This window comes from Mustela putorius, unplaced genomic scaffold (genome assembly GCF_011764305.1).
Source record: "Mustela putorius furo isolate JIRA1106 unplaced genomic scaffold, ASM1176430v1.1 tig00000117_pilon_pilon_pilon, whole genome shotgun sequence".
Taxonomy (NCBI): domain Eukaryota; kingdom Metazoa; phylum Chordata; class Mammalia; order Carnivora; family Mustelidae; genus Mustela; species Mustela putorius.
Genome location: NW_025421286.1, coordinates 548,753 through 571,526, shown reverse-complemented (window position 1 = coordinate 571,526; position 22,774 = coordinate 548,753). Strand labels below are relative to the sequence as shown.

The 22,774-nt window shown below is 35.2% G+C and overlaps 1 protein-coding gene across 1 annotated transcript in view; it reads left to right on the top strand.

Annotated features, from left to right (window-relative positions):
- The window catches only part of EXOC2 (exocyst complex component 2), a 283,158-nt gene that overhangs the window by 166,005 nt on the left and 94,379 nt on the right, over nucleotides 1-22,774 (top strand). Inside the window, exons 17-22 of the mRNA XM_045089602.1 lie at nucleotides 958-1,019; nucleotides 6,176-6,256; nucleotides 6,709-6,768; nucleotides 7,677-7,738; nucleotides 12,423-12,489; nucleotides 16,689-16,805. Coding sequence (XP_044945537.1) covers nucleotides 958-1,019; nucleotides 6,176-6,256; nucleotides 6,709-6,768; nucleotides 7,677-7,738; nucleotides 12,423-12,489; nucleotides 16,689-16,805 — 449 coding nt within the window. The remainder of the gene's footprint in view (nucleotides 1-957; nucleotides 1,020-6,175; nucleotides 6,257-6,708; nucleotides 6,769-7,676; nucleotides 7,739-12,422; nucleotides 12,490-16,688; nucleotides 16,806-22,774) is intronic.

The following is a 22,774-nucleotide window of genomic DNA, read 5'->3' as shown; positions in this document are numbered from 1 at the left end:
GGTTAAGTATCCAACTCTTGGTTTCGGCTCAGGTTAATGATCTTGTAGTTGTGGGATTGATCAAGTGCAACATTGGCTCTGTGTGCTCAGTGTGGACTCTGCTTCAGGTTCTTTCTCCTCTTCTTCCCTCTCACCGGTGCTCGCTCTCTCAAATAAATAAAATCTAAAAAAAAAAAAAAAGTCACATCTCTACAGAATTGGTGACTAAACATACTGTGTAACGGAAAGGGAACAGAATCCAGGTGAGAAACAGCAGTGTCCTCTGAATTTACCTGCTCCCACTAGGGACCTGAGACAGCCTGAAATGCTAAAGGTTGGGACAGGTAGCATTCCTTTGTAAATCATCAGAAGTGTCTAAGATTAGGGGCACCCGGGTGGCTCAGTTGGTTAAGTGACTGCCTTTGGGTCAGGTCATGATCCCAGAGTCTTGGGATTGAGCCCCACATCGGGCTCCCAGCTCCACGGGGAGTCTGCTTCTCCCCTGACTCTTCCCTTTCATGCTCCTTCTCACTCTCTCTCCCTCTCAAATGAATAAATAAAATCTTTAAAAAATCTTTTTTTAAAAGTGTCTAAGATTAAAACAATATAAATTTTTCATCAGATATTTTAGGAAAAAAATATTTTGTAGCTTATTTTGTACATGTTAACTATTTTCAAGAGTGCTTTGAATAAGTAATAAACCATTATCTGAAGTTGTCATTAAGCCTAGCCTAGCAGTCTCCAAATTGGGCTACATTTATTTACATTAATGTTTTATGAAAAAAAAATCCAGAAAACAATACATATTTAAATCCTTGAGTTTACCAGAATTATGTTTTATATTATTACTTATCTTTCATTTTTTTACAAACCCATATAAAACGATGAAAACCCATAATATTTACAGATTTTATCTCTGCAAAGTTCAACTAGATAATTATAATAGAAAAAGTATTTGTGTGCTTATTTTCTCTTTAGAAATAAAGAGGTTAGCTGAAAAGGAAGACTGGATTATAGATAATGAAGGACTGACTTCTCTTGTAAGTTTAAATTCTTTTCAGTGATTAATCATTAGTGTATATTATATTCAAAATAATGATTTATTTTATTAATAAGCATATATTCTAGGGGAGGCTGTGGGAGGGATGGGATAGCTAGGAGATGGTCATTGGGGAGGGTATGTGCTATGTATGGTGAGTGCTTTGAATTGTGTAAGACTGATTAATCACAGACTTGTACCCCTGAAACAAATAATACATTATATGTTAACTAAAAAATAAGCATATATTCTCTGCATTGTAATTCTATATCATTTTCAGAAATAGAAAAAAATAATGAAATAGAAATAATAATAGAAATAGAAAATATATAAATATATAGAAATATATAAAAATAGAAAATATATAAAAATACATGTATAAATATATATAAATTACATATGTAATTTATATATATATAGAAAAATAAACTTCTTAATGCTTTCCTTTTCAGAGTCAATTTTGCTTAACACTAACCACAAATATTTAAAAATTAATAAAAACTGTGATTTCTTTTAGGGTACTCTTCATCATGTGTCACTGTTATCTGCATTACATTTTAAAATGGACTGTGCTTCATTCTAAGTTACCCAGTAACTTGTATTTTTTAGAAAAATAAAATAGAAAGAAATGTTGGCGCTGGCCTCTAAGCCAAAACAAAACAAAACAAACAACAATAACAGCAAACCTCTCCAGATACATACATAGGTCAAGCAGGCAATTAAAAAGTTTAACTATAATATTAAGCAACTGTAACCATAGAATAATTTCATGTTTGTCACAAATACAAGTTAGAAGACTAAACTTTGTAGATGAAGGCAGAAACCTGACTGCATTCCCAGATGTATTTTCTCCATTTTTCTTTCTAAGTTAAAACAGAAACTGTTGGGATTAACAATGTGCTCTGCAAAACAACAACAACAACAACAAAAACCTGCATTTTTCCAGCCTCCACTGGGATAGGATGTGAATAAATTCTAGTCAACTAGATGTAGGAAGACTGGTCAGCTGTGTCTTGCGCCTAAGAAAGTGCTGGACTTTTCCCATGACAGGAATAAGGCCAGGGTGGTTGGAACTACAGTGGCCTTCTTGTGATCATGAGGCCATCCAGAGACAGAAGCCACAATAAGGATCACAATGAAGAAAGTCAGAAGGAGCCTTTCGTATTGACTGCATCACTAAGCTGCCACACTAGTTCAGTTTCTTTAATGTTAGAGAAAAAAGAAATGCCCACCTTGTCTAAAGGCCTTCGATGTTTTAGCATCTGGATGTCAATTTAACTGATACACCCGCCTACGGGATCATTGTGGGAATCCATGAAACAGATGTGAAAACATGGTATATCATGAAAACTATTTTCAAAATAATTTTGAAAATCTAAGAGTCTCATCTGAACAGATGATGACTCTAAAATTAATATGCCATGTTTCTGATTGGCTCTGTGTGCTCAGTGTGGACTCTGCTTCAGGTTCTCTCTCCTCCTCTTCCCTCTCACCCGTGCTCTCTCTCTCAAATAAATAAATAAAATCTAAAAAAAAAAAAAAGTCACATCTTTACAGAATTGGTAACTAAATGTACCGTGTCAACAGAAAGGGAACAGAATCCCGGTTCAGTCCTTAGTTCTGTCTCATAGTAGTCATGCAATCTTTTTTTTTTTTTTTAAAGTTTATTTATTTATCTCTACACCCAACATGGGGCCGGAACTCAGGACCATAAAACCAAGAGTTGCATGCTCTTCTGACTGAGCCAGTCAGATGATCCAGTAGCCATACACTCTTAAAGAAGTCGCTTTACCTCTCGGGGTCCCATTTAGTGCTTATGTGATAGCAACTGAATCTGGGTCCCGGTGAATGTTACATGATAACTGCCACATCTGGGTCCCACCGTGTGCTTATGTGGTGGCTGCCATATCTAAGTTTGGTTGTTTGATTATAGTAGTTAAACCTTTTTGAAAATATTTTGAAATGGCCACTATAGACTTGTTTGTAGTCAATTTAAAGCTTAACTATAATATTAAGAAACTGTAACTATAGAATAATTTCATGTTTGTCACACAAATACAAGTAGAAGACTAAACTTTGTAGATGAATGACCCACAGAAAGTTATAATTCTGGTGTCAGCCATTGTGTCTTATAGCCAGATGTTGGTAAAGAAATATGCTAACATAATAGTGTTGATAAAGCTGAGCGTGTTTTAAGCTAGTCAGCATGGACCTCACTTCAGAAAAAAAAAGGTGAGTCAGTGCATAGAGTAAAAGTTGAAGCTCCAGCTCCAGCTTTGAGTATTTTAACCTAACATCTGTAAAATTCTTAAAAACTTTGAACAATGACTTAAATTGTCTCAAATTCTATTATAGACTACTGATTTATATCTTAACATTTCCAAAGTACCAGTCACATTTTTTTTTAAAAGACTTTATTTATTTATTTGACAGAGAGAGATCACAAGTAGGCAGAGAGGCAGGCAGAGCAGAGAGAGAGAGGAGGAAGCAGGCTCCCTGCTGAGCAGAGAGCCTGATGCAGGGACTCGATCCCAGGACCCTGAGATCATGCCCTGAGCCGAAGGCAGCGGCTTAACCCACTGAGCCACCCAGGCGCCCCTACCAGTCACATTTTTAAGAAATAGTAATATATTTTTCTTTCCCTGAAATTTTTAATTTTTTAATTTTTTAAAATTTTCAATTCTGAGAACTTTCCTCTTTCCTAAGAACTGGAATGATTTGTGATAACTCCTTTAATCAGCTAAATTGGGTGGTTCCTAACAATATGCAGAGATAGTTCTGTTTCCTTTTAGAGAAAAGAAATAGCATATGTTTTGTACTTTTACTCCCAGTTTAACTGAAACTACTAGAGTTCTCTGGTATTCCGTTTACTATATTAATATAAATATAAAAAGAAATTAAGAAAATCTAGTTCAGCTATTAATGCAAGAAATCTAAGTAACTACATATGAACATCAACATGTAATTCCCCGCAGTTGAATTTTGGATTTAATGCTATTATTATTTTAACATCTTAGATTTTCCCAACTTTTGAGGCAGGTAGGTTGGAGGGGATAAGGTCAGGTATATAACAAACTTTTTGACTCTTGAAATACTTGTGTGCTGTTGGTATTTCATACTGTATGCTTTTATTTTTATTTATTTTGGGGGTACTTTGAAGTATTTTTTATGGCGCCCTCTTGTTGTTTCAAAGTGGAGTACTAAAAATGATAGTAAGGTTGAGGCACTATTTTAGCTTTCATTAAGTGTGGGTTCCTTTTTGTAAAAAAAAGAAAAAAAAGAATCATCTTTGTATATAGGTATCCCTTCTGTTCAGTTTTATCCCCCAATCTCTTTTAAAAATTGAAGCATTTGCACATAGCTTTTCAGTTGAACTATGAGCCTTATGTAGCCTTGTGCTCCTGAGTGAAACCCAGACCCCTAGCCTCCTCTTGTACTGCCAAGCTCACGGTTAGTGGTTGCGATGCACTGCTATTCTTGTGGTTCCACAACCCATTTGGTCTCTGCCCATGCTGGCCTATGCACATGTTGTCCTGCCCCCTTCCCTTATCTTTTAAGGGATTGACTCCTCTTCCCCTTCAAATGTCAGCTTAAACATTTTTCACTAAGTCTTCTTTGTCTTAGTTGGAGCAGATTCCCCTCCAGCATCCTCCTCCTCATCATCATCAATTTTTCTCTGAGCTCCCATTTGTTCTTTTCATGTATATAAAAAATAACTGTAATGACTTTGGAATTAAAGATCATAGACTTCCTATAAATAATATTAGTAACATTAAATTTTGAGCAGTTCCAGACATGTAGAAGATCTAGGAGACTGAGCTCAGAATATATCCTGGAAGTGGTATTTAAAATATGAATTTGTGGGGCACCTCTTTTTAAAAGTATTTTCTTATTGGCCTTATCTTTAAACTTCTTAAAAATAAGATTTTCTTGGGGCACCTGGGTGGTTCAGTTGGTTAAGCGTCTTACTCCTGATATCAGCTCAGGTCATGATCTCAGGGTCATGAGATGGAGCCCCACATCAGGCTCACCACTGAAGGTGGAGTCTGCTTAAGATTCTCTTTCTCCCTCTGCCCCTACCAATTGAGCATGCTTTCTTTCTCTCAAAATAATAATAATAAAATATAAACTTGTTATATCTGTTCATCAGGTCATTTGCCTCTCAGTAGAATTTTGAAGAAAAATTTTATTTATACCTGACTTTTGTTCTAGAAGTAGGTATATTTTAGAATTTCAAGATTTACCCATTTTTAGATATCAAGTGTAAAACATGCCAAATCTAAATCTTGATGTCTAAGAGATTATCTGTTAAATTGTTGGCATCTGTTTTCCTTTCAATAAAACTGTAAAATTGAGAGTTTTAGGTCATTATTTGCTTCTGTTCAATATCTTTTATAATTTTTTTTTTATTTTTTCAGTGTTCCAAGATTCATTGTTTAAGTACCACAGTCAGTGCTCCGTGCAATACATGCCCTCCTTAATACCCACCACCAGGCTCACCTAACCCCCCACCCCGTTCCTTCCAAAACCTTCAGTTTGTTTCTCAGAGTCCACAGTCTCTCATGGTTCATGAGACTCCTCCTCTGATTTCCCCCAAATCACTTTTCATTTCCTTCTCCTAGTGTCCTCCATGTTATTCCTTATGCTCCACAAGTAAGTAAAACCATATAATTGACTTTCTCTGCTTGACTTATTTTACTCAGCATAACGTCAAAAAATGGGCAGAATACATGAACAGACAGTTGCCCAGTAAAGACATACAAATGGCTAACAGACACATGAAAAAATTTTCATCATCATTAGCCACCAGGGAGATTCAAATCCAAACCTCATTGAGATATCATCTTACACCAATGAGAATGGCCGAAATTAATAAGACAGTAAGCAACAAGTTTTGGAGAGAATTTGGAGAAAGGAGAACCCTCTTACACTGTGGTGGGAATGCAAGTTGGTGTAGCCCCTTTGGAAAACAGTGTGGAGATTCCTTAAGGAATTAAAAATAGAGCTTCCCTATGACCCTGCAATCACACTACGGGGTATTTACCCCAGTGATACAGATGTAGTGAAAAGAAGGGCCATCTGTGCCGCAGTGTTCGGCATCTTAATAGCCAATGCTTATTTTTGAGTTTTAAGATAACATATTTTTTTTTCCTTCAGCCATATCAGTTTGAGCAGTGCATTGTACATTCTCTGCAGTCACTCAAAGGAGTTCTAGAGTGCAAGCCTGGAGAAGCCAGTGTAAGTTTTCCATTAAATTCAACTTCTGTTTCAGTCTTTTCCAGGAACCTGTGGGAATCACAGTTGTAAATAAGTCATTTCAGCTCTAGAGAGCTTTTCCCTCAGCTGCTTGCTTGTTTTATTTCATTTAATTGCATAGGGTGTCAATCTTCGTTCCATGATAGGCTGACAAGTTAAAATGTGAATTCATTATAGGTAGAGTAATTGGAATCATCAACACTTTGTATACAGAGAGAATGACTGACCTGAATGTTGTCAGGCTGCTCCATGCCAGTGTATTCTCAGGCCAAAAACACTGCCTGGAATGCAGCTCTTTATCACTGTCCCTTTCAGATTAAGGTTACCCACACTGGAAGCAGTTTCCCATGTGATTCTTTTTATATCAAGCTTCATAAACACAAAATTTTGTTTTCTCAGTGAAGTCCAAAAACTTACCAAATTCTTCTTTGTAGGTCTTTCAACAACCTAAAACACAGGAGGAGGTTTGTCAACTCAGCATCAATATCATGCAGGTAATATGTAAAAGCACTGATGCCCTGAAACCTGAAATAAAACAAATTATGGTAAACCCCCACCTATTAATAATATATATATAACATTATTTTTTCATCTTGTCTGAGTCTGTAATAGTTTATGGCAAGTAAGGTAACAAAGTTCAAGGTAGGATTAATTCCAGCTTGTTCTAGCAATACCCCTTTATATTATACCTCTTTTTATATACGTTTATACTTTTATATACTTTTTAAAAGTATACTTTTGTATACTTTATATTATACTTTTTTGTGTGTGTTCCTCTTACTTTATGTTACAGCACAAATTAAATGACATGATAGTTGTTTACATTGTGTCTACAGTGTGAAGTTCTTTGGTTGGGACTAGTGCTTTGTCAGAACATAACAAAGTTGAGCATGCAATTAAGTGGATGAAAGGAAGGAAAAGGTCTTTTTCCTAAAATTCAGGAATTTATAGTTGGATCAAAACATAGGTGCTTTAAATCTTTCAGCATTTAATTTATGTACATATACGGGATATTTATTCTATCACTTCTGGGAGATACACATACATACATAAATATCACTTAAATCACATAAATATCACTTAGTATACATTTGGGTTTTTTTATTTACATAGGATTATTGGGGCACCTGGGTGGCTCAGTTGGTTAAGCATCTGACTGTTGATTTCAGCTCAGGTCATGAACTAAGGGCCATGAGACTAAGCCTTGCGTCAGGCTCTGATGCCGTGCTAGAGCCTGCTTAATATTCTCTCTCTCCTTCTGCCCACCCCTCTCCATTTGTGAGTGTATGTGCATACACTCTCTTAAAAAAAAAAGGAATTTATTTACAGAAAGTTATTTTTAATGTCCAAATTGATTAATATCTAAGAATCATGTTACTGAAACTTCTTATTTTTAACTTAGATTTTTATATACTGTCTGGAACAGTTGAGCACTAAGCCTGATGCAGATGTAGATACTACACAGTAAGTAAACTGAAACTAATCTCACTGATGCATTTAGGAGGATTAAAAAATACAGACTAATGTTTTATATGTAGTCTTATAAACTAAGACAATAAGAGAGATAGATTATATACATTAAAATTATATTTTTATATATTTGACCTGTATTTGTATATAATTTCTTCATCTTCTGAACTCATTTTAGCATTCCTAGAAAAATGTTGAGCAAACTGAACACCTGATTGGTTACTAATTACTGAAAGCAACAAGTTTTATAAATAGTAATGAAAATTAAGATATATAATTCCTAGTTGATAACCTTTAGAATTCTGATGTTAGAGAATTAGCTATACTCTTGTTAAAGACTAATTTTTCTAGTAGAATTAAGTCTAGGTCAGGCTTAGTTATTTGAGCTTCAGAGGATACATGTTGATTCTTAACATTTACAAATTCTGATAATAATTCTTTTATAATATTGTTCTGTAGAATCTTTTAGTATGTAATTTATCTGAATGTTACTGAATGATATTTGGCATATGTAACTTCTGTGTTAAGGTTAATGCTCTGACACAGAAAATACTGAAATAAATGCCATTTAAGGTATTTCTAACAGGTATAAATTGGTATATATAAAACCAGGTAATGGGGATTAAGGAGTGCACTTGTTGTGGTGAGCAGGAGGAATGTATAGAACTGTCAAATTGCTATATTGTACACCTAAAACTAATATAACACTGTATGTGGAGTTTAAAATAAAATGAAATAAATTTTTAAAAAAAGCAAAGTTCAGAAATACATAGCACTATGTATTAGAATTCAGTGGTGTCTAAAACAGAAATTGTAACAAAACAATATGGAAGGAAAGACGTTTAATCAACAGTATCAGGAAATTGATTAACAGCACAAATTCCTGGTGGATCGTGTTAAATATATAACATCAATACAGAAAAGCTACAGTTCAATATTTATTAAGTCTCAAAGAGGCAGTAGCATTATACACTGTGAGACTTTATATTTTGGATACTCACCCTTTACTGGATATGTCATTTGTAAACCAATACCAAGAATATCACAAAGATGGAAAACTTCTCAAATTACCAATTTATACCTTAAGGATATTTTAACAGGAGTGAGGTGGTATCTCATTGTATCTTTGATTTGCATTTCCCTAATGATAAGTAATGATGAACATCTTTTCATGTGTCTTGGCCATCTGGATGTCTTTTTTGGAGAAATGTCTGTTCATGTGTTCTGCTCATTTTTAAATTTGTTGTTTGGGTGTTGAACTTTGTGTTTTGGATACTAACCCTTTATTGGATATGTCATTTGTAGATTATCTTCTTCCATTTTGTAGGTTGCCTTTTAGTTTTAAGATTGTTTTCTTTGCTGGGCAGAAGCTTTTTAATTTGATGTAGTCCCAGTGGTTGACTTTTGCTTTTGTTTCCCTTGCAGCAGGCAAGTTATCTAGAAAAAGTTGCTCTGGCTAGTATTGAAGTGGTTACTGCCTGTGTTCTGTTCTAGGTTTCTTATGGTTTCAGGTCTCACTTCTAGGTTTTTAATCCATTTTGAATTTATTTTTGTGTATTGTGTGATAAAATGGTCCCGTTTCTTTTTTTGGATGGTGCTGTCCAGTTTTCCCAACACCATTTCTTGAAGAGACTGTCCTTTTGCATATTCTTTTCTGCTTTGTCAAAGATGAAGTGTCCTGGGGTGCCTGGATGGCTCAGTTGTTAAACGTCTGCCTTTGGCTCAGGTCATGATCTCAGGGTTCTGGGATCAAGCCCCGCATTGGGCTCTCTGATTAGCAGGAAGCCTGCTTTTCCCTCTCCTACTCCCCTTGCTCTCTGTCTCTCTCTCTCTCTCTGTCAAATAAATAAATAAAATCTTTTTAAAAAAATTAAGTGACCGTATGATATTAGTTTAGTCTTGGTTTTTTGTTCTGTTCCATTGATCCATGTTTCCATTTTTGTGCCAATACCATACTGTCTTGATGACTACAGCCATTGGTATTTTGATAGGAATTGCATTAAAAGTATAGATTGCTTTGTGTAATACATACATTTTAACAATATTTGTTCTTCCAATCCATGAGCGTGGAATGTCATTTCATTTTTTGGTCTTTAATTTCTTTCATCAGTGTTTTACAGTTTTCAGTGTACAGATCTTTTGCCTGTCTGGTTAAGTTTATTCCTGGGTATTTTGTTATTTTTGGTGCAGTTGTATATGGGATTTTTTTTTCTTAATTTCTCTTTCTGCTACTTTATTACTAGTGTATAGGAACTCAGCAGATTCCTGTACATTGATTTTCTATACTGTGACTTTGCTGAATTCATTTATTAGTTCTAGTAGGTTTTTGGTGGAGTCTTTGGGGTTTTCCCTATGTTTCTGAACTTTATTTTCTGTTCTATTCATTCGTATATGTTTTATATCTTTTTGTATTATTTTAATGTTCATTACTTTGCATTTTTAATTAAGATTGGTATCTTTTTATTGATTCTATTTTCAAATATTATTTGATATTTTCATTTATTTACTGTTCCATATGAATTCTAAAATCCATTGGTTAAGTTTAAGGAAAAGAATTCCTGCTAAAGTGTTGATTATCATTCTATTTTATCACTTGATCAGTGGATTATAGTATTTCCTCCCCTGCAATTTTGTATCTTTGGTCATTGTTGATTATTAGCTAATTTCCTAACTTAGCTCACCTATAAGTGGTTTATTATGTAAATGAGCTTGAAAAGCACTCTGGAGATTCTGATAGTTAAAAACATTTCAATTAATTTGAATCTGTACCTCAATATTAAATTATTAGCTATTTTCCCCTTTGGTTTTTTTTTTTAATTGTGTTGTGTTATTCACCATGCAATACATCATTAGTTTTTGAAGCAGTGTTCCAAGATACATTGTCCACATATAACTCCCAGTGTTCCTAGTAATCCGTGGAATACCCACCTTAATACCCACCATCAGGCTCACCCATCCCTCCACCCCATCCCCTCTAAAACCCTCAGTTTGTTTCTCAGAGTTCACAGTCTCTCATGGTTCACCTCCCCCTCCAATTTACCTCCCTTCACTTTTCCTTTCCTTCTCTTAATGTCCTCCATGTTATTCCTTATGTTCCACAAGTAAGTGAAACCATATGAGACTTACCACAAGTAAGTCTCTGCTTGACTTATTTTATTCAACATAATCTCTTCCAGTCCCATCCATGGTGATACAAAAGTTGGGTATTCATCCTTTCTAATGGCTGAGTAATATTCCATTGTATATATGGACTACATCTTCTTAATCCTTATGTCTGTTGAAGGGCATCTCGGCTCTTTCCACAGTTTGGCGATCGTGGACATTGCTGCTATGAACATTGGGGTACATTTCACTGCATCTGTATCTTTGGGGTAAATACCCAGTAGTACAATTGCCAGGTCATGGAATAGCTCTATATTTAATTTTCTGAGGAATCTCCACACTGTTTCTAAAGTGGCTGCACCAACTTGCATTCCCACCAACAGTGAGAAAGAGGGTTCCCCTTTTTCCACAACCTCTCTGACATTTGTTTTTATCCTGCCTTGTTAATTTTTGCCGTTCTAACTGTGTAAGGTGGTATTTCAATGTGGTTTTGATTTGGAATTGCCTAATGGCTAATGATGATGAACATTTTTTCATGTGTCGTTAGCCATTTGTATGTCTTTACTGGACAAGTGTCTGTTCATGTCTTCTGCCCATTTTTGACTTGATTATATGTTTTTTTGGGTGTTGAGTTTGAAAGTTCTTTATAGCTCTTGGATATCAGCCCTTTGTAGTGTCATTAATATCCTCTCCCATTCTTTGGGTTGCCTCTTTGTTTTGTTGACTGTTTCCTTTGCTGCACAGAAGCTTTTGATCTTGATGAAGTCCCAAAAGGTCATTTTTGCTTTTGTTTCCCTTGCCTTTGAAGACATGTCTTGAAAGAAGTTGCTATAGTCAATGTGAGACGTGTCTTGAAAGAAGCTGCTGTAGCCAGTGTTGAAGAGGTTATTGCCTAGGTTCTCCTCTAGGATTTTGATGGATTCCTGTCTCACATTGAGGTCTTTCATCCATTTTGAATTTATCTTTGTGTATGGTGTAAGAAAATGGTTGAGTTTTATTCTTCTGTACTGAGCTGTCCCAATTTTCCCAGCACCATTTGTTGAAGAGATTGTCTTTTTCCCAGAGGATTTCTTTTCCTGCTTTGTTGAAGATTATTTGGCCATAGAGTTGAGGGTCTCTACTCTGTTCCACTGGTCTATGTGTCTGTTTTTGTGCCAGTACCATGCTGTCTTGGTGATCACAGCTTTGTAATAAAGCTTGAAATTAGGCAATGTGATGCCTCCAGCTTTGTTTTTCATTTTTCATTTCATTTCATTTCATTTTCAACATTTCCTTGGCCATTCGGGTCTTTTCTCCCTTTGGTGATTTTTAAAAATTTAATTTGAGTATTGAGAAAACCCCAAACAAATAGCATATGACCTGTATTAATAGATAGCCTATTGTGTCTATTTTGAGCTGTTAATTGTTAAATATAAAGCAGAGAGTTATGAGATTTTTGACCAAAAGATTTTAAAGTCAAGTTTACATAAAGTTCATTGCATTTTTTATTGAGTTGTAATAGATATATGACATTATATTAACATTGCTAATTTTTGTGCTTTAATTGTTACTGTTCTCTTACTTGCTTCCTTTTTAGTCTTTCAGTTGATGTTTCTTCTCCCGATTTGTTTGGAAGTATCCATGAAGATTTCAGTTTGACTTCTGTAAGTAAGATGATAAATAAAAAGCTAAACTTACCATTTTTAAATTATATAATGACTTATAAATGAGTCTAAATTACTTTGCTTATAAATCAGTCTAAATTACTTTGAGAGGCAGATATTGTATTCCTGTTGTAGTATACTTTTCTATAATTTTGAACTGTGCTTTATTTTGTGAAAATTTTAGTAAAAATATAATTTTATATGTATTCCACAACTTAAAAACCTTTTAGTTGAAGTTGTTATTTAAGTGGTTCCATCTACTCCTTGCATAATTCAAGTTTTTGAGTGTGAAGAGGTGCCCTAATGGTTCCTTGCTATTTGAAAGTTGAAGAGGCAGCAGAAGATGGGGGCCCATCTCCCCATGTTTTTCCTCTTTAACTAGAGAAGTTATTTCTGTAAGTTCCCTAATAGCATTTCATTTGAACATAAAGTTCTGTGGCAAAACAAAGCAAGCCATACCACCTTTTTATATATGCATAGTTATATCGTATTTCAGCATATACAGGTATTTGGGGATGATTAACATACATACTTTATTATATGTATAAATTTAGCTCTTTAAATTTAGACCTGTCCATCCTTAAAAAAAAAAAATAACACTCTCTGGTTTGTCATTTGCTTGAAGGGTGTATGTGTGTGTGTGTACATGTATGTATGTATATATGTATCTCTCAAGAAAAAAAAATATGACCAAACTTTCCTGCCCTGTATCATTACCACAGATATTATATTTATAAGTATGAACTCCTAGTTAAAGAATTTGTTATAATAGGAAAGATCAAAAATTCAGTTTGGGACCAGATGAATTAAATGAGTGACATTCAAGCAGAGATATTTAGCAGGTGATTAGATATATGTGTCTGGACTCCAGGAAAGAAATCTAAATACAGATTTGTGAATAAGTAATACACAGTTGACCCTTGAGGATAGGCTAGGGTCATCGATGCCCCATTCAATCAAAAATCTGTTTGTAACTTTTGGACTCCCCTAAAACTTAACTACCAATAGTCTATTGTTGAGCAAAAGCCTTCCCAATAACAGGCAATTAACACGTTTTATATGTTATTATGTTATATGTTATATGCTATATCACAGTATCACAATAAAGTAAGAGAAAAGAAAATGTTACCAAAATCATAAGGAAGAGAAAATACATTTACAGTACTGTACTATATGTATCAAAAAAAATCGCATATAAGTGGACTGGTACATTTTGAACCTGTGTTGTTCAGGGGTAAACTGTATAAGGAATACAAGGCCTGGGAGAGTGGAAAATACTAGGAAAAATATTGGTAGAATGAGAGGAGGGCCAGATATATAAAAATATCATTGGGGTACCAATATTTAAGGGATGGCCAGAAGCAGAGAGCCTCAAAGTTCCCAAAAAAGAATAATCAGAGAGAGAGAGAGAGAGAAGAAAATTCAAATGAAAAAGTGTTCCTGAGAGAGATGGAAGAGATAATTTAAACAAAGGAGTATTTAACAGTTTCAAAGACTAGCAGAAGATCAGGTGGGTCAGATGAAAACTGGAGCGTTACGGGCTTGGCAGTTAGGCGGTAGCCTGTAGGAGAAGCATATCAGTGGATTGCTAATGAGCTATCTGAACATGTATAGGAGCCAAGGAAGTTGATGTAATGAGTTTGGATCATTCTTTGCACTGTGAACTTAGTAGACTAGAGAGACACAGGCTGGAGGAATGAGCCTTCTAAACTGAGAAGGGCCTTAGGAGCTATTGGGCCAACTATGCTTTTCTTCTCTGCCCTTTAGAACAAGCCTGATTTCTACATGACAATCTTTTTAGTGTTTGAAAACATTTGTTGTGTGGGCTTGGAATCTTCCTTTCTCTTAGGTAACACCCTAAATCTTTTAGGCATCTCTTAGTAGATATGGCAGTGAGTCTCCTCTTAATCTACTTCTGTCCTCTTTCAAGAATGGAGTACCGGACTCTGATGTGGCCCTGGCAACTGGGAAGCAGCCAGAACTACACATTATGTTACATCTCTATTGTGTCACATTGAACTTACTGTCAACCACACAGCAGGTGTTTCATACTTGCTTTTCCCAGTCACAGGACCTTGTCTCTCCCATTTTACTCCCTAAAATTGTTCATTTGGTACCAAATTTAGTTCCTGTGTTTTTCTGCATTTGTATGATAACTCATTAGATTTGACGCAGATTATTGAGATATTCTTAGGGTTTTGTTCTATTATTCGGCGGAGAGGCAGTTATGGTATGGTAGAGGTCCAGGTTGCTTCCTGGTCTTCTTACTGACTGAATAATCTTGGGCATATCATTGAGGGTGTCCAGTTTTCTCCTGGAGAAAATTGAGATGGTAATGCCTACAATCTAGAGATTCTGTGAGAAATAATTGAAATAATACATAATTGGCAAGTACTGCTTTTGATAGGTTGAGTTGTTATTTTCAAACATACATATTCATTTAAGTTGCTAGTAAGCTTTTAATAAATACTCAAGTTTAAGAATTTGATTATTGTAGTGTTCAATTATTCTTCCCACTTTGACTTCTTCTGACTGATCAGAGTTGGGAAGAAAAATATGATTATCAAGAGTAAGACTTCAAATCACTCAAACTATTTTTCCATTTTGGAGGAAAAACAATGCAGATTATAGGGAGAAAATTTAAAAAGCGTTAATTAACAGGGCAGAGAGGATGTGGCATGCCCCGGGGTCTGTTAGACTATAAAATTAATATTTGGAGGAAAAGGTAATTGAGGATTGATCTTGTAACTGAAAAACCAGTTGAGATTTTTGCAGAGTGCAGCATGTTTAGAGTGGCTGATGACACCTTATGCTTTCTTTATTTTATGTTCTTTATGAGGACCACCATATAATGATAATACCAAGTATGGGGCAGGAGGGAATATACCCCTTCCTCAAACTGACCTGTGTGCCTATGCAGTGATGTTTACTGCTTTCCTTCTGGTTCTCATTTGCCATTTATTCACAAAATGTGGAGGAGTGGTATACATAACAGAGCCCTATTTTCCTCGTTTGGTAATTTATTTCCCATCCATCGATTAATTCAAGGCCATTCACAACCTTTCATTTACTCGAGGATGCTTTTAATAACTCCTTGCCCTTTAATTATATTTGTTGATGACCAAAAGGGGCACTGAATAGGCCACTGTGCCAGCAATAGATAATAATATTTTAAATAAAGAAATTTAGAAAGTTTTAAAATTTTTGATGGAGCTAAATGAAATTATTAGGAGGTATAAGCTGTACTTGGCAACTGAGTTCAGAGTGTTGACTTTAACATAAGTTATATATAAAACAGTAAGCAAAATATGGTTGAAAATTTTTCCTGGAAAGTAGTTTTGCCTTAATGTTTAGTCAAGGGATCCTAAATTAAAGCCCTAAATTAGTCACTGTTGTTCTAGAGAATGCTTTCACACTGAGGGAGCATGGGAAAGTATTCTTGGTGAGCCACAACAGCAGAGATAACTGCCATTCCTGGAATTTTGTATACAAAAATAGTTCTTCTGAACTATAAGATAATGTTTATTCATCAGCCTTGGGGTGTGGTAATTTTAATAAGAAATCACCTTAAAGTGGCTAGAACCCTGGAGAACATAGAGTATGAGGCTCTAGCCCTCTTCATATCCAATACTATGGGAAAGTTCCCTGCTTTTATTTTATCACTCCCCATGAGAGGGAAACTATTCTACACAATATGCATCTGTGAAGGCCCAGTTTTTGGAAGGACCCCATCATATAGATGGCATTATAATTCTCTTTCAAGTTAAGAAAAATTTATAAATTACTTTCTATGAATTTTTACATTTGTAACTATTTTAAAATATTAATTTTTATAGCCTTTTTTGTTGCAAAAAAATATGGGCAGAATAACCAGTAAAATAAACCCCTTTCACAAGAACAACAGCTGCTGATCCTACCTTACTAGTTAGCTGTTTTTCCGTACAACTATTAAATTTCAAAAGACAGCATTATTTGACTCTTTAGTGTATTATGTAATAATAAGCAGTTATAAAATATAGAGTTACAGAATTATATTGTTTCTCTCTATATTATTATTGGGGAAAAAAGGGACCAAGAAAAACAAAACATTGAATATTGATATTAAACATGAAGAGATTATAATTAAATGTAATAAATGATAACTGTTACCCAGTTTGTTATTTTAAATGTAATTTTCTAAACATTTGTTTTACTTTTAGGAACAGAGACTTTTGATAGTCCTGAGTAACTGCTGCTACCTAGAACGTCACACTTTTCTGAATATAGCAGAGCATTTTGAAAAGCACAACTTCCAAGGAATAGAGAAAATAACACAGGTAAATGAATTATGCTAAATTAACAAGGTGGTTATTTTAACAATTTAGTTTCCAAACTACTTTCTTAGTACTTTTCTACATAAGCAAAGTAGAAAAGTCTCTTTTGCTTTTCCTATACTTTTCTGTCCTTACCCTCCCCACACTCATATACCTTCCTCATCTTCACCCTACCTGACTTTGAATGACTCCTGCCCTTCTTATAACTCACCTTGAGAATTGTTAATTTAATATTCTCTTCTTTTCTTTAGATCAAAGTTTTCTCAAGGCAAAAGCTGATTTACTCCTCACACAGGCTGTTTGTTCAAAGTAAGGGAAGAAAATAGGAAAGAAAGGCATCAAACCCAAATCTTTAAGAATCATCTCAAATTTGGCTCCTTTTAGGTTAATACTTTACTTTAGAGCCAACAGCAAACTCCCTGAGCCTGCAGATAAACCTCTTCCTGCTTATTCACACCTCTTCTTCCTCAGCCCCTTTCCAAATGACCACAATGATGCTTTTGCTTTTCACTATGCTGAAGCATGGGTACAAGTGCTCAAGCACAGGGACACACACAAAGACTCACACACACCAGAGTGGCTACAACCGCCTTCCTCCGGAGGTTTAATGACTTACCTGAAAAATACATGCTCTCCACTCTCTAATCCAAGTTGGATAAAAATGAGTGCTGTATAGATCAATGGAGTAGGTTTTTCTTTAGATGTTATACTTTGTTTATATTTTTTCAAGTAAGCAGAAAAGGAAAAACTGAAACAACCTTCTTATTAAAGGTTGGTTGGTTCTTGGGCAAAGGTTTATCAGATTTCTAAGTAAAACTAAGCTAGAACCACTTTAACAGTATTCTCAGTGCAAAAAATAAGAAAGATAATGATCTTGTTAATCTTATAATCAAAAAGCACTCTTGATAGATTGCATACTTTTTACAAATGATAGTTACGGTTTATGAACTAGAAGTAGATTTTTTTTTTTTTCAAAGAATGAAAATGTCAAAGTGGGTGGCTCTGTCTTGTTTTCCCTGCCTTTTCGTAAAGATTAATCATCTTGATGAGAAATGTGACTTAAGGCTGTAGGGCCAAATGTTGAGTTTATTTCCAGAAATTTTTGTATTGAGAGTTGCAAGGTTGCAAAAGGTGGGCTCTCAGTGGGTTAAGCCGCTGCAGTCAGGTCAATCTCAGAATCCTGGGATATTCGGGCTCTACAAAGCGGGAGCTTGCACTTTGTTTTTGCCTGCCTCTGCCTGCAGTCTAAATAAATAAATAAAACAAAAAAAAATTTATTGAACAACTTTATTTAAACAATAATGACACATTTTAAAAATTTTTTAATCATGAAAATGAAATGATTAGGAATTGCATATAACGGAAGGAGTAAGTTTGGTTCTCTTTAGATTTTTTTTGTTGTTTTTTTGGTTTTTTTTTACATTAAAATCAATGCCTTTATTGATGTGAGAACATAGAAAGTGAAGTTGGCATTATTTATTCTTCCTTTGGGCTTTTCTAGAGCCTGATGAGAAGTTCTCTATGAGTATATTATCTCTTCTGATAGCCACATATCTCTCAAATACATCTTCTTCAGGAAAATGGATATCTCACTATTTAGAATACAATGTACATTTTGGATTAGAAATATAATTCTTAGATAAAGGGTTCAAAAGCTATTCAATATTTTGGGGGCTCGTATTATATGGAGGGCTATATCAGTCACAATCCCAATAGGAGACAAAAACCATCTCAATCATTTAAAATAGAATTAAAGCCTGAAAATTGTTAATATAATTTGGCATCTATATTTTTCTTCTACTCAAATGTAATCCCCATTTATTTATTTATTTATTTTTATTTATTTTCAGCGTAACAGTATTCATTATTTTTTCACCACACCCAGTGCTCCATGCAATCCATGCCCTCTCTAATACCCACCACACCTGGTTCTTCCAACCTCCCACCCCCCGCCCCTTCAAAAAACAATCTCTTTAGGTTTTTTACAAAGTTATGAGTAGTAACTGTAGCTTCAGTTTATATCATAAAGAAATAGAATAAAGTTGACATACAAGGCTTTGATATCCTTCCAAGTCTTGTTGATATAACTTTTTTCCAAAGATTTATTTATGTATTGAGAGAGAGAGAGTTGGGGGGGAAGGGCAGAGGGGGAGAAAGTCTCAAGCAGACTCTGCGCTGAGTGTGGAGCCTGACCTTGGCCTTGATCCCATGACCTGAGATCATGACCTGATCAAAGCCAAGAGTTGAACGCCTAACTGACTGGGCCACCCAGGCACCCCCCAACTTTTAAAAAGATTTAATTATTTTTTTGAGAGAAAGATAGAGAGTTATTGATACTATTTTGAATCCAAGATAATATGTTGGATCTGGAGATAAAGCTTGGAACAAATGATGGACCATTTTTCACACTCAGAATTAGGATTCTTGGGGCGCCTGGGTGGCTCAGTGAGTTAAAGCCTCTGCCTTCGGCTCAGGTCATGATCCCAGGGTCCAGGGATCGAGCCCCGCATCGGGCTCTCTGCTCAGCGGGGAGCCTGCTTCCTCCTCTTTCTCTGCCTGCCTCTCTGCCTACTTGTGATCTCTGTCTGTCAAATAAATAAACAAAATCTTTAAAAAAAAAAATTAGGATTCTTTTTAGAATTAGGATTTTTTAATATTTGACATTCAATATTTTGAAATCACTAAGTTGGATAATAAATGAATCAGTAAACTAAATTTATATGATAGCATTTGTGCTGATTCTATTTATTATGGATGAATTCATTAATTTTATGATGCCAACCAATTAAAATATCTGTCTTGCATTAATGGAGAAACACTGCCAACTGCCATTATTTTTTATAGTTCCCTTTTCGAAGACAGAAATCTCTAAAAGCATAGATCCCAGAAAAACTATGGGGGCACATTGTTCACACAAATGGCTTGTTATTCATTCTATCACTTTGTTTCTGCTCTTGGAAATAATGATTCACCGGGGGCCTCTAACTTAGTGTCACCAGACATTAGACATTCTCTCAGATCTCTTTCCAGGTAGGATTTGATAATTTACCAAGGGTTCTTCTAGGTATATTTCCTCCTGTTTTCTTATTTACCAATAGAAGCATGAAAATGGCCAGTTCTTAATTACCTTCATCTTGATTCTCCTCTTCAAAAGTAGAATTAATTTTAGTGTAGGAGCAGTACACAAATGACTGTGTATTTTAGGGGTGCATTAGAATTTAATGACCAATGATCATTTAAAGCTAGAATGATTTCATATATACATTTTTTAAAGAGTAATTTATTTATTTTAGAGAGAGAGAGGGAGCTGGGGGTGGGTAGAGGGAAAGAAGGAGATAAGCAGACTTCCCACTGAGTGGGGAACCTGATACAGGGCTTGATCCCAGGACCCTGAGATCATGACCTATGCTGAAATGAAGAGTTGGATGCTTAACTGACTGAACCACATAAATAAAATTTTTTAATGCAAATAACCCTATGAAGTAGTTAAGGAAAATATTAACTCCATTTTTTTCATATGGAAAGATGCTTGGAGAGGTTCATGATTTGACCTGTAAGTAGGAGAGCAAGGCAGAACTCAAAACTAAGTATTTTCATTCTTAATCCCGAATGAATTTTTGGCCTAACACCATATGTCTTAAAATAAAGAACAAAATTGTTCTCATGAAAATAAACCAAAGAAATAATACCTAAAGCAGGTTGGTTAATGTATTTCATTTAGTATCAGATCAGACTATCAAACTCATCTTGCCCTATAGGATACCTCCTGTAAAATAGGCTCCATTATAAGCCTCATGTGGACTTTGTGCTATTTGGATCCCACACTGAAAATACCAACAGTGAGTCCCCTGTCATTTGCATACATTTCCATTTGCCTTTATCTCAAGTCCTGGAAATGTTTTTTCCAAGTCATGTATTTTTCTCTTGCTTATAAAATTAAGACTCAATCATTATTTTTATTTATTTATTTTTTAAGATTTTATTTATTTATTTGACAGACAGAGATCTCAAGTAGGTGGAGAGGCAGGCAGAGAGAGAGAGAGGAGGAAGCAGGCTCTCCACTAAGCAGAGAGCCCGATGCAGGGCTTGATCCCAGGACCCTGAGATCATGACCCAAGCCGAAGGCAGAAGCTCAACGCACTGAGCCACCCAGGTGCCCCTCAATCATTATTTTTTAAAAAGGAGAAATACTATGCAGCCATCAAAAAAAAACCCAGAAAATCTTACCATTTGCAACAAGGTGGATGGTAGAGGGTATTGTGCTAAGCGAAATAAGTCAGAGAAAGACAATTATCATCATATGATCTCTCTGATATGAAGAATTTGAGAGGTGGGGTGGGGTATCGTGAGGGGTAGGGAGGGAAAAAATGACACAAGATGGGACCTGGGAGGGACACAAACCATTAGAGACTCTTAATCTCAGGAAACAAACTAAGGGTTGCTGGGTGGTATTGGGGGCAGGGATAGGGTGGCTGGGTTATGGACATTGGGGAAGGTATGTGCTATGGTGAGTGCTGTGAATTGTCGAAGACTGATGATTTAAAGACCTGTACCCCTGAAGCAAATAATACCTTATATGGTAATAAAAAAAAAAGGGAGAAATACTGAAAAGTCTAAAAAAATTTTGTTTAAATATTTATAATGCACCAAAGATAAACAGTTATATTTTAGTATTTATAGTAATCAGTACTTTTATATACCATATACCTATATGTATATATGTTAGAAAAATATGAAACATATTTTTCTGAATTCAGTTTACATTAGATATATCTTTTTCTGTTGACAGTTCTGTTGTGAACACCTTTATTAAATATGGAGATGTGAGTTTTATGGCTTATAACAGTTGCTAATGTGGATGTACTTTTTTTTTTTAACTTTTTCCTACTGGGACCCTTAAGGTTATTTTTTTTTTCATTTTATATAATTTTTTATTTTTTATAAACATATATTTTTATCCCCAGGGGTACAGGTCTGTGAATCACCAGGTTTACACACTTCACAGCACTCACCAAAGCACATACCCTCCCCAATGTCCATAATCCCACCCCCTTCTCCCAAACCCCCTCCCCCCAGCAACCCTCAGTTTGTTTTGTGAGATTAAGAGTCACTTATGGTTTGTCTCCCTCCCAATCTCATCTTGTTTCATTGATTCTTCTCGTACCCACTTAAGCCCCCATGTTGCATCACCACTTCCTCATATCAGGGAGATCATATGATAGTTGTCTTTCTCCACTTGACTTATTTCGCTAAGCATGATACGCTCTAGTTCCATCCATGTTGTCGCAAATGGCAAGATTTCATTTCTTTTGATGGCTGCATAGTATTCCATTGTGTATATATACCACATCTTCTTGATCCATTCATCTGTTGATGGACATCTAGGTTCTTTCCATAGTTTGGCTATTGTGGACATTGCTGCTATAAACATTCGGGTACACGTGCCCCTTTGGATCACTATGTTTGTATCTTTAGGGTAAATACCCAATAGTGCAATTGCTGGGTCATAGGGCAGTTCTATTTTCAAACATTTTGAGGAACCTCCATGCTGTTTTCCAGAGAGGTTTGCACCAGCTTGCATTCCCACCTTAAGGTTATTTTTGTTCTTGTTACTGAGAGGTGAAGATACTTTTGAGCACATGTTTTATTTCTCAAAAATCGATTCCCAGAAGTAGAATTAGAGCTCCAAAGACTCTTGGTAAATATTGCTGGTTTCATCACAATTTGGTCATCATTGATGATTATAATATTTTAATTTGATAGATAAAAATATTCGTTCATGATTTAATTTGCAGTCCTTTCCCTATTTGGTAGGTTAACACTTTTTCTTATGTTCATTGACTGTGGATATTCTAGTAGCGTTCATTTTACAGGTATTTAGAGGGTTAAGGAAATCGTGTTTTTTCATTGTAAGTGTGCAAACCAAATTTGCAACAAGTCATTAATTCTTGAGGCCGTTGAGAAGGGAAAAC